This window comes from Typopeltis vanoorti, chromosome 3, assembly GCF_054136105.1.
Source record: "Typopeltis vanoorti isolate ZY-2024b chromosome 3, IOZ_Tvanoo_1.0, whole genome shotgun sequence".
Classification (NCBI taxonomy): domain Eukaryota; kingdom Metazoa; phylum Arthropoda; class Arachnida; order Uropygi; family Thelyphonidae; genus Typopeltis; species Typopeltis vanoorti.
In genome coordinates, this window is record NC_143551.1 from 42,863,986 (window position 1) to 42,876,993 (window position 13,008).

A 13,008-nucleotide genomic window follows, 5' to 3' on the forward strand; every position below is an offset into this window, starting at 1 on the left:
GAGAAGCTTGGTGAAGAACAAGCTGGATTGAGGCCAAATAGAGTCTGTAAGGATCAGATTTTCACTTTACGACAAATAGTTGAGAACTCGTGGGAATATAACAAACATCTGTATTTAAGTTTTTGTAGATCTGGAAAAGGCATATGACAAGTTGCCAAGAGAGAAGCTATTCGAAATACTACAGTTATATGGTATCAATGGGGCCTTATATCAAGCAATACTTAGTCTTTATTTGAGTTGTAAGTCAGCAGATAGAATTGAAGGAAGTACAGGAAGGTGGTTTAATGTTAAATCTGGTGTCAGACAAGGATGTACATTATCTCCCCTGTTATTCATTATATATATATGGATCACATTATGAAGGAAAGTGGTATTAAACCAGATATCAAAATTGGAGATGTTAATCTCAACCTTTGCTTTATGCGGATGATGTTATACTTCTAAATAAATCCAGTACAAGTCTGCAAGATTCCCTGACTAAAGTGAATAACTGTTGTGATAGATATGGTATGATGGTCAGCATTAAAAAGACAAAGATAATGCAAATAGGAAGCAGCATTGAAAATATCAGCTGCGCTGTGAATGGAGAACCTATAGAACGGATAAAACATTTCAGCTACTTAGGTATGATTTTTAGTGAAGATGGTAAATTAAATGTGAAAATAGACAACAGAATCTGCAAAGCTGGTAGGGTTGGAAGTCAACTGAATAAATTTATATGGAATAAGAGAGAAATTACGATCTGTATTTTGTAGATGATATCTGCTTATTTTCACAGATGCATCAACATATAGAACAAAAAAAACAATACTTGTAGAAATAGCCAAAAAAGTTGGTCTTAGGATAAATAAAAATAAAACAATGTTGATGAAAATAAATGCAAAACAAAATAAACAAATAACAATAGAAGAAATACCGCTTAAAGAAGTAGAACAATTCATATACCTTGGTTCAATAGTATCAATAAAAGGAGGAACTACTGAAGATATAAATAGAAGGAAACAGCTGGCTTATTCAAATTTCACCCAACTTAGAAATATTTGGAAAAACAAGAATTTGTCTATAAAAACTAAAATGAGAATATTTAACTCAAACGTAAAGGCAATACTAATGTATGGATCAGAAACTTGGATGTTTCTTGGATTGTAACAAAAAGATGGTTAACAGTGCTCAGGTCTTCCTAAACAAGTGTTTAAGAATGCTACTCGGAATATATTGGCCAAAACAAATATCAAACGAAGAATTATGGCAGAGAACAAACCAGAAACCCATATTGCAACAGATTTGTGAAAGGAAATGAATGGAGATGGTTGGGGCATGTGTTGAGGAAAGAAGATAAAATAATAATAAAACAGGCTCTAGATTGGAACCCACAGGGTAAAAGAAGATGAGGAAGGCCAAGAGAAACATTGAAAAGAACAATACCGAAAGAAATAACACCAAAGAAGCTTTGTTTTAGATACTTTTGGCTCGTTTAGATTCAACATATCCTTTAATGATTAAGAACTTCGGGATGATTGAAAAATCTCTGCATCTCTTAAGAAATGTAAGGTGGTTCAATAACTTAGCCTTCTCTTTTTTTTCTCTTTCTCTTCTCTTTCTTTTTCTCTTTCTTTTCTTTCTCTTCATTTCTCTTTTTCAAGGCACCATACTTTGTGTTTCATCTGTCTATTTAAATTATACATATTTGGTCATATATTAAAAAACGAGACTTTTTGTAGTTATGAGACCATAGGTTCTTTAATTAATACATATATTAGTATAATCCAGCCTACTAGTTTCGCTAGTGACTGTCTAGCTTTGTCAAGACTTGAACAGTACATACAAAAAAATATGAGAGAATACAGAAACGTTGCTAACTGTTAGCCAGTAAAGTTTGAACATATGCGTGACAATGCATGCATGTGTTGAGAAGCTTCAGTCAGTATCATGGATATGTGTTGTATGCAAACGCGTAACATGATTTTTCGCGTATTGTAGTTCCGTTAAACTGAGTGAGTTGATTAAGTTTTTCCATATACCTTTCAGTATGGCACCTTGATTTCTGTTGAGGTTGTTACTTCTTAATACCACTGCCACTTCCTTGAAAATTCTGTAACCGTAATCATCATCTAAATATGGCATAGAGCTATTTTCCCAGTCAATTGCATGGTTGGAAGTAGAAAAGTGATGTGCTAAGCCTGAGGAGACTGTCCTGTTGTGATTCACATCCCCAACATGCTCCTTCTGCCTGATTTCCAGGCTTCTTGAAGTTTGCTCAATATATGAATGACTGCATGTACATGTAATTCTATAAACACCTGGATATTTGAAAATATCCAGGTGTTTGAAAATATATAAAAAATATTAATAAAAACTGAAACCAAATAAAAGCAGAAGCAAAAAACAGAGTCCGGTGGAAAATGGCAGTGGAAGACCTATGCTTCCAGGTGGAGTGAAGAGGATTAAGTAAGTAAGAAAGAGAAAAATTAGTCAAAACACTAAATTATCTGTATACAAGGCAGTGTTCAAACCAATTTTAATTATGGATCTGAGAGCTAGGTCAGAAGTGAAACACTGACCAAAGACTAGAGACCGCAGATATGAGAGTCCTGAGAAAGATTAGGGGAATGAACAGATAGTATCAATGGCAATATCATATTAAAAACAAGGATATTAGGAAAGAACTTGACATTGTCAGCATCCAGAAATGCATTAGCAGAACAAATCTCTGTTATATGGTCATTTAATGAATTCCAGATGATTGGAGTAGAGCTCTCATAGTACCCATATATTAAAAGAGAAATAAAACTGAATGCAAGAATTTCAGAGGTATTTTCCCTGCTGAGTGTTCCTGGTAAGATATATGCAAGTATACTTGAGAAACGGTTGAGAAGGATTGTGGAAGTGAAGCTTGGTGAAGAACAAGCTGGATTCAGGTCAAATAGAGGCTGTTAGGATGTCAGAATTGGAGAGGAAAGATTAGCAAAACAAGTGTTCTCTGTCAGGTTGGTAGGAAAAAGACCCAGAAGAAGACCAAGATATAGGTGGATTGATATGATAAAAAGTGCCTTAGAAGATAGAAATATAAGATCTGATAATATCTGGAGTCCTGACATTTAACAGACTGATTTGGAGGAAAATTGTAGATAGGAAGTTAGTAATGTAAATTTTTCATGTAGTACTATCATATCCTGTACACCCCTTGAGAAATTTAATGATGATTAAATTTTTACTTGAAATCTGGCTTAGAACTAATGTAGAGATTGAAAGTGTATCACTGATCCACATGCATGGTGTGCAGACTTTTGCTCTTTGTGTTGAGAATGCCATCCTTGCCAATATCCTTGATGCTTTTATAATCAGCTTTCCCTCCAAATAAGTTTTCATGTCACAGACCATAACCTCCTCTAAGTTTCCTTTACTATGAAACATTCATAGCTGAAATGGTCTGATTCTCAGAAACAGTCTGATTCTCATTGCCTTTGGCTATAATAGTGCCAAATGAGATGACATCTGTGATTTATTTCTGTTTCTTCTTTTAATATTCTGATTACGATTTCTTTTTTCCTAATCCAGATACATGTTCTGATCAAATGATAGAAATAATTCTAAACTGGAATGAAGGCATTCATCCATACCTTTTACTCAAATTGCTGACTATATCCAGCAATTATTCTATATTCTACTCAAAATTCCTAACCTGTATTCTTATGGCACTTGCTAGAGAATCCAGCATGTGCCCTAAGTATATAAGCCTTGCATAGCTTTCAGAGATGACCTCTTGTTCTGCCCTTGTTTCTCTCCACACCATGAAAAAAATCCCCACATTAATCTGATAACTTCTCAAAAATGTATGTCTTAATCATATCTCCCTCCCTCTTCCTCATATGTCTTAATCATCTCTTCTTCCCTCTTCCCTATGAAGCTTTTCAGATTGCATTTCTTTGATCTTTCTTCATATTTAACATCCCAGAGAGTGAAAAAATGTCCTATAAATTGTAAGTCTATGTTTAATATTATCTCAAGATCCCATCTCACTCCCACTTTCTGAATGATATCTATATTAACTGTATGTTTCATATCATCCTTGCTTTCCAGATGATTAAACTATATTAAACTATATATTATTATTATTATTACGGGTATCTCCATGGAGTCAGTAGACTCATCGCGGGAGACAGAAACTATCAAAACAATATCTATCATATCTCTTCTTGAATTCATTTACAGATGAAGAACTCACAACTGAGTCAGGCAATACATTCCACTCATTCACCACCCTCCAGGTACAAAACCTCATTCTCAGACCCTTGTTAACCACACTTTTCCTTAATTTCTAGGGATGACCTCTTGTTCTTCTATCACTATCACACAGCTGAAACATTTCCCCTGCATCAATCTCATAAAAACCTTTTAGTAATTTAAATGTTTCTATCATATCCCCTCTTCACCGCTTATCAACCAACCTCTGCAATCCACAAGCTCTCAATCTATCAATATAGGGAGCATTTTTTACATCACTCACCAACTTAGTCACTCTCCTCTGAACCTTCTCCACAACCTTCTCATCTCCAAGGAATCCCAGTGACCAGACTTAAGCAAAGTAATCCAAATGTGGAAGTATCAATGCCTTATAAAGGGGAATAATAACCTCTTTATCTCTGGATGTTAGTGTGTTCCTCAATAACCAAGTAATCCTATGTGCAATATTCGACACCTTAGCAATGTGTCTCCTGAACTTCATCTCCAAGTCCCTAGTTTCATCAATCTCTTGGAGTACTGTTCCATCAATGTAGTACACAGCTGGTAATCTTTTAATCCCAAAATGCATAACTTTACATTTTTCGACATTGAACTGATATCCATTACCTTTTGCCCATTTTGACAGCTTATTAACTCATCCTACAAACTCTCGACATCAGCTTGATTTTTTATTGTGCTACCCAACTTTGCATCATCAGCAAACAAGAAAAAGGTATATGCGGAAGTACAAGGGGGGGGGGGGTTGATTATGAAAAGCTCAGGAGACAGCTTGTGGGTGTAGCATGGAATGAGGAATTACCTGGAAAAGAGATCAGTGCAGCTTGGAGGATTTTCAAAAACTATCTGGTAGATGCAATGTCTAAATGTATTCCAAGGGTGAGAAGGTTAAATAAGGTAGGTGTGAGATGGATGAATAGAGAGATTAAGCATGAAATACAGAGAAACAGGGCATTGTGGAGGCAGCATAAGAGAAGTGGAAATAACCAATTCCATGAGGTCTACAAAGACCAGGCAAGAAGTGTGACTTGGTTGGTGAGGGTAGCTAAAGAGAGGTATAAACAGCAATTAGCTGATTAAAACCAAAAACAATCCTAAGGAGTTCTTTCGATATGTAGCCAGCAAAAGAAAGTATGATTATGGAAGGATGATATTCATAGGAGAAAATGGTATAAAGAGAGATGTTGTAGAATGTGTGCTGGAGATACTTAATAAGCAGTTCATAAATGTCTTTCAGTTTTGTGAATGTGACTTCATGGAGAGACTGAGAGCAGTTGATGATGGGGAGGAGAGACTGACTTTAAGTGAGCAAGAGGTGTATGGGGAGTTGAGTAAACTAGATGTTAAGTTAAGTAGACGAGCAATGATAATGAATGATATGATTGCAAGAATGTGCAGAAAAAGAGGTCTGGAGTTTGTTGATGTTTGGAGTGTGTTTGAAGGAAACAGGCAGTTGTATGGAGATGGACTGCATCTTAACATGGAAGGACATAAGCGATTGAAGAAGTTATTGTTTTCTGAACAGGTTGAAGTTATTGGGCAGGGAAACTAATATTGAAAAGGTTGAGTGTAAGAGAGAGAAACTTTAGCACTGATTGTGTATTTATTGATCCTTATAGGCAGAATAAATTGCATAAGAGAGGGGATAAAAATCGGCATAGGACTACGGTAGTTAGTAACTTATATATCAGTTCTAAAGCCGGTACAAGATCTAGAGGGAATCTGCAATTTTTGTATACCAATGCTAGAAGCATTCGAAATAAGAGAGAAGAATTTTTGGCATTAGTCAGTGAAATCTCACCAAAAGTTGTAGGCATTAGTGAAACTTGGCTGTCAGCAGAAGATGTGGTCACTGGAATTGAATGTGATGGGTACAGAATTTTCAGGGAGGATAGAGAAGATAGAACAGGAGGAGGAGTACTGTTGATAATAGCTGATGTGTTGCAGCCAAAGAAAGTAGTATATCATGATGATAGACATGTGAATGAGAATTCATTTGAGGCAGTCTGGTACAAAATAGTGACCAACGCAACCAAATATACAGTTGGATGCTGCTATAGGCCAGGGAGTACGGGGGGAGATATTGAATTCATGCATCAGCAACTTAGTGCAATGAGTGAAGGCTTAGTGATTATTATGGGGGATTTTAATTATGGTGATATCAATTGGAAGGAGGAAATATCACGTAGCAAAAAGGAAATGGAGTTCATACATCTTCTACGAGATAATTACTTGAAACAGCACGTAACTGAAGGGACACATGGTGTGAGAGTGTTGGACCTGGTTATTGGTTCAGAGGTTATATGCATAAGTAAGGTGTCCTCGTTACCTCCAGTTGGTGAAAGCGATCATGTGGTATTGACTTGGGAGGTTGCAAAATCTGTGGATTTTTCTATTAAGAAGGGGTATGTACGGAACTACAGGTTAGGCAATTATAACAAGCTTCGGAGTGAGCTTGCAGCCATCCCATGGCAGAACATATTGCAAGGGAAAGATGTTAGCAGTGCTTGGGATAAAACCAGCGGGTATCTGAGGAAAGCAATATCAGATTGTGTCCCCATGGTCAGGAGGTCAAACAAGGCAGGCATTAGATGGATGAGCAGTAGTATCAAGCTTGATCTGCAAAAAAAGAAAATGTTATGGAGAATTTACAAGGAGAAAGGTGACCAGTACACCCATGAGCAGTACAAGGCTCAAGCTAGGAAGGTTACCAGCATAGTAAGAAAAGCTAAATCAGATTATGAGAAGACCTTAGCAAAAAAAGATCAAGGGTAATCCCAAAGAGTTCTTCCGCTATGTGGCAAGTAAGAGGAAGAATGACTTCAGAAGGATAACTTTAGTGGGTGATGATGGTATTGAGGTGACAAAATCAGATATAATAGTCGAGTTACTGAGTGATCACTTTTCAAAAGTCTATCACCCAAGTGAGGATATCTCTATACCTGTAGCAATACCTAATGTGAGAATTGAAGCTAAAGAATCAGAGGTATTAAATATATTGCAAAACTTAAATGTAAACACTGCGGTAGGCTTAGATGGAATATCAGCTCGGGTGTTGCGTGAATGTGCAAATGAATTGTCAACCCCTCTTACCTGGATATTTAATTTAAGTTTGAACTCTGGTATGGTCCCTAGGGAGTGGAAGTTAGGCAAAGTGGTTCCTTTGCATAAGGGTGGCTCTAAAACTGCGGTATTGAATTACAGACCAATCACCATCTCAGGAGTAGTGGTAAAAGTATTGGAAAAGTTGGTTAAAGACAAAATTCAAGAATGGGTGGATCAGGATATGATACTCTATAGAGGCCAACATGGTTTTGTTAAAGGTAGATCCTGTCTTAGCAATCTATTAACTATTCATAGTAGAATAACAACCGAGTTGGACAAAGGAACTGGCTACACAGTGGTACTTCTGGATTTTGCTAAGGCTTTTGACAGGATACCCCATAGAACACTGTTACGCAAATTGGAGCAGATGGGAATGGATATTAAATTGGTGATATGGATAGGAGAATGGCTCAGGGAGAGATACCATAAGGTGGTGTATGGAGGAGCCGAGTCCAGAATCAGGCAGGTGACCAGTGGTGTGCCTCAGGGCTCTGTGCTTTGGCCAATGTTGTTTAATTTGTATATAAATGATATAGGAAACGGCTTAAAGGGAGATATTCAGTTGTTTGCTGATGATGCAAAGTTGTGTAGTGCAATAAAAAATCAAGCTGATGTTGAAAGTTTGCAGGAGGATTTAAATAAGCTGGTAAAATGGGCAAAAGAAAATGGATGTCAGTTCAATGTGGAAAAGTGTAAAGTCATGCATTTTGGGATTAAAAGATTACCAGCTGTGTACTACATCGATGGAAAGGTACTCCAAGAGATCGATGAGGCTAGGGACTTAGGGGTATTGGTAGATAGGGAGATGAAGTTCAGAGGACACATTGCTAAGGTGTCCAAGATTGCACATAGGATTACTTGGTTGTTGAGAAACACACTGACATCCAGAGATAAAGAGGTTATTATTCCCCTTTATAAAGCATTGATACTTCCACATTTGGATTACTGTGCTCAGGTCTGGTCACCTGGATTCCTTGGAGATGAGGAGGCTGTGGAGAGGGTTCAGAGAAGAGTGACCAAGTTGGTGAGTGATATAAAAAATGCTCCCTACGTTGATAGATTGAGAGCTTGTGGATTGCAGAGATTGGTTGATAGGCGAAGAAGAGGGGATATGATAGAAACATTCAAATTACTAAAAGATTTTTATAGGATTGATGCAGGGGAAATGTTTCAGCTGTGTGATAGTGATGGAAGAACAAGAGGTCATCTCTGGAAATTAAAGAAGAGTGTGGTTAACAAAGGTGTCAGAACAAGGTTTTTTGCCTGGAGGGTGGTGAATGAGTGGAATTCATTGTCTGACTTAGTTGTGAGCTCTTCGTCTGTAAATGAATTCAAGAAGAGATATGACAGATATTGTTTTGCTAGTTTGGGTCTCCCACGATGAGTCTACTGACTCCATGCAGATACCCGTAATAATAATAATAATAATAAGGCTGTGGGACTTGATAATATATCACCACGTTGGAAGTTTATTTTGCACTTGGTTATACTATAATAAATTTAGTTTAATCCTTTATCCACGTGTAAGCAAACAAAGTTCGTGCCTGAAAATATCTTCAGGACTGAGGTAAGGTGGTTCAACACCAGGCAACTCTGAGCAAAAATGGACCAAGCTCTCATCATTCCTTGTCTCAGTATCTCTCATAATGCAAAGCACATCTCCTTGCGGACATATATACTGCTATGCATTAAGGGAAGTGCCACTGCCCAGACCGTTTTGACCTTTATTGAGGTCTCGTCAGTGAGAGGCAGACCCAAACGTGGAGATACTAAGGCAGAAGCAATAGCAGAGGTCATATTTACCTACACAAGTTGCCATCAGGTGTGTCGCTTTATTATTGAATTACTCTGGATTTAGAGAAAGATGTTGGAAGTTTATTTTGCACTTGGTTAGACTATAATAAATTTAGTTTAATCCTTTATCCAAGTGTAAGCAAACAAAGTCCCACTGACGAGACCTCAATAAAGTTGGAAACCGGTCTGGGTAGTTGCCCTTCCCTTAATGCATAGCAGTATGCATGTAATGTGCTTTGCGTTATGGGAGATACTGAGACAAGGAGTGATGAGAACTTGGTCCACCTTTGCTCGGAGTTACCTGGTATTGTACCACCTTACCTCAGTCGTGAAGATATTTTCAAGTGCAAACTTTGTTTGCTTACACTTGGATAAAGGATTAAACTAAATTTATTATAGTCTAACCAAGTGCAAAATAAACTTCCAACATCTTTCCCTAAATCCAGAGTAATTCAATAATAAGGTGGTACACCTGTTGGCAACTTGTATAGGTAAATATGACCTCTCCTATTGCTTCTGCCTTAGTATCTCCACGTTTTGGTCTGCCTCCCCTAAAGATACCTGAATAAAGGTCGAAACCAGTCTGGGTAGTGGCCTTTGCCTTAATGCATAGCAGTATACATGTCCACAAGGAGATGTGCTTTGCATTATGGGAGATACTGAGACAAGGAGTGATAAGAGCTTGGTCCAAATTTGCTCGGAGTTGCCTGGTATTGTACCACCATACCTCAGTCCTGAAGATATTTTCAGGTGCAAACTTTGTTTGCTTACACTTGGATAAAGGATTAAACTAAATTTATTATACTCTAACCAAGTGAAAAATAAACTTCCAACATCTATCCCTAAATCCAGAGTAATTCAATAATAAGGTGGTACACCTGTTGGTAAATATGACCTCTCCTATTGCTTCTGCCTTAGTATCTCCACGTTTTGGTCTGCCTTCCACTAACGAGACCTCAATAAACATTGAAACCGGTCTGGGTAGTGGCCTTTCCCTTAATGCATAGCAGTATACATGTCTGCAAGGAGATGTGCTTTGCATTATGGGAGATACTGAGACAAGGAGTGATGAGAGCTTGGTCCACCTTTGCTCAGAGATGCCAGGTGTTGCACCACCTTACCTCAGTCCCGAAGATATTTTCAGGTGCAAACTTTGTTTGCTTACACTTGGATAAAGGATTAAACTAAATTTATTATATCACCATGTATTCTGAAGGAATGTGCCAGGGAGTTGACACCTGCCTTGACATATTTTTTTAATACGAGTCTTGCACTCAGTGAAGTTCCTAAGGAGTGGAAGGAGGGCAAGATTGTGCCACTTCATAAAGGAGGTGATTGAACTCAAGCATCAAATTATAGCCTATCTGTGTGTCAGGTGTTGTGGTTAAGTTGTTGGAGGCTTGTGAGAACTAGGATCAAAAATTAGGTTGACAACTATGGTATTATCTTTGATGGACTTTGCTAAATGGAGGTCATGTTTTAGTAATCTACTTACTTATTACAATAAAGTGGCTACTTCCTTGAACAGAGGAGAAGGATACACAGTAATATGCTTAGATTTCGCAAAGGCTTTTGGTAGAGTAACTCATAAGTTGACAGTCAAACTAGAGCAGATGGGGTTGGATATTAGATTAGTGCATTGGATTGGAGACTGGCTATCTGATAGGTATCAGATATGGGGGGAGCGATATCCGGGAAAAGGAAAGTCACTAGTGGAGTGCCTCAGCAGTCTGTTTTAGGGCCATTACTGTTTAACTTGCATATTAATGATATGGGTGAAGATTTAGATGGAGATATTCAGTTGTTTGTGGATGATGCAAAGTTGGGATGAACCATGACGAGTAGTGAAGATGTTGTGGCCTTACAAGAAGACTTAAATAAATTGAGTGATTGCGGATGGAAATGGGCATGTCAGTTCAATGTAGCAAAATGTAAGGTTTTGAAATTTGGAAAACAAAGATGGGATTCAGAACTTATGCTTGGTGAGGATATATTGTTTGAGTTGGAAGAAATAAGACATCTGCATGTGATAGTGGATAAGGATCTGAAATTTAGGGGATACATAGCCAAAATTGTGAAGACAACACAAAGACTTCTGGGAATGATGAGGAGGACACTGACGTGTAGAAGTAGGGAGATTCTTGTTCCATTGTATAAGGCTTTGATTAGGCCACACGTGGACTATTGGGCCCAGATTTGGTCACCTGGTTTTCAGAAGGATGAAAAGATGCTGGAAAGGGTCCACAGGTGATTGACTAAGGTAGTTTCTGACCTATGGAATATCGAGTATGAGGAAAGATTGACAAAATGTAATTTGTAGAGTCTGGTGGACAGGAGGAAGAGGGGACATTTGATAAAGACCTACAAATTGGTAAGGGGTTGTTATAGGATCAATGAGAAAATTGTGCAGAAAATAGTGGTAGATCATCGGAGAACCAGAGGTCATCCCTGGAAACTGTATAAAGAGGGTGTGAGTAGGGGAGTGAGGGGCAGGTTTTTTTCGTGCAGAGTTGTAAATGATTGGAATGCCTTGCCTGAGAGTGTGGCGTCTGCAAGGAGTTTGAATGTGTTCAAGGCAAGGTATGATGAGCTGTGTGTGTGTGATAAAAGGACCTGCCAGATGAGTCTTTGGCTCCATAAGGTCTTGGGGTAGTAGTAATAGTAATAAAAATAATAAACTGAATATCTCCTTTTAGGACATTTCCTATATCATTTATGTAGAAATTAAACAATAACGGCCCGAGTTACCAAGCTACTTTCCTGGACTTCGTTTGTAGCCCTCTTGTAACTGATTATTATCATTCATTTCATGCTGATTCCATAATGCTTTCTTCTTCTTCTTCTTCTCCTTTTAAATTGCTGCTTAATCTCTTCATTCATCCATTTTACACCTCCCTATCTCTGACCTTTGAGATGCATTCATTTTCAAGACATATTACAAATAATTATATAAAACATATAATTATATGTATGCCACATAAAAACAAAAACTACAATAATGGATTACAATATCACTAAACTTTATGAAAAAAAAAAAAAAATTGAAGAATGCTTATTTTTAAGTAATGTGTGCTATCTTATGGCCCTGTTGAAAATAATAATTCTTCTTCCACAGGTAATTGTTCCAGAAAACACTAATGATAACTTTAGACTTTGGTTAACAAGTTATCCATCTGAGTCTTTTCCTGTGTCAATCTTACAGAATGGTAAGTTCTATTTTTATTTCAAAGAAAGTACATTTTGTCTAGACTGCTTCTTGCAGTATGACACCATCAATATAGTACATAGCCTTATATTTCTGCACTCCAAAATGCAACACCTTGCACCTATTGATATTAAAACTAAAACCCTACTCTAAGATGAAAAGCCAAACGGCTATTTTTTTCTGTCAAGGTTAATCAGTTAAGGGGATAAAAATCCCTTATTGTTTTTCAGCCAGTAAGCGAAACAAAGATCGAAAACTACGATCTGAACGTTTCATGCCGACGAACTGTCAGCGTATCCAAGCGTAAGTGACCACTTGGTAGTGCCACACCACGGCAACTCGTTGCAAAGGTGGAGCAAGATCCCTCACTGTTCTTGATATTTTCGCATAATGTAAAACACACAGCTCTTAGGAGATGTAGTACTGTTTTACATTATGAGGAGAAGTCACTACCCAGACCGGTTTCAACCTTTTTTGAGGTCTCATCAGTGAGTAGCTAGACCTAGAATATCAGAGTTAAGTGAAAAGAACTTACATACTTTTGCTATACGATTGCCAGAAAGGTGTGTCACTATATTATATTATAACATAGTATAACTAAGATGAAAAGCCAAACGGCTATTTTTTTCTGGCGAGGTTGATCAGTTTGTCGGCATGAAACG

At 37.6% G+C, this 13,008-nt stretch overlaps 1 protein-coding gene across 1 annotated transcript in view; it reads left to right on the forward strand.

The window, feature by feature from the left end:
• The window catches only part of LOC150108079 (dynein axonemal heavy chain 3-like), a 1,881,116-nt gene that overhangs the window by 1,598,846 nt on the left and 269,262 nt on the right, over positions 1–13,008 (forward strand). Inside the window, exon 63 of the mRNA XM_090415945.1 lies at positions 12,257–12,347. Within this exon, the coding sequence (XP_090272071.1) occupies positions 12,257–12,347 (91 nt within the window). The remainder of the gene's footprint in view (positions 1–12,256; positions 12,348–13,008) is intronic.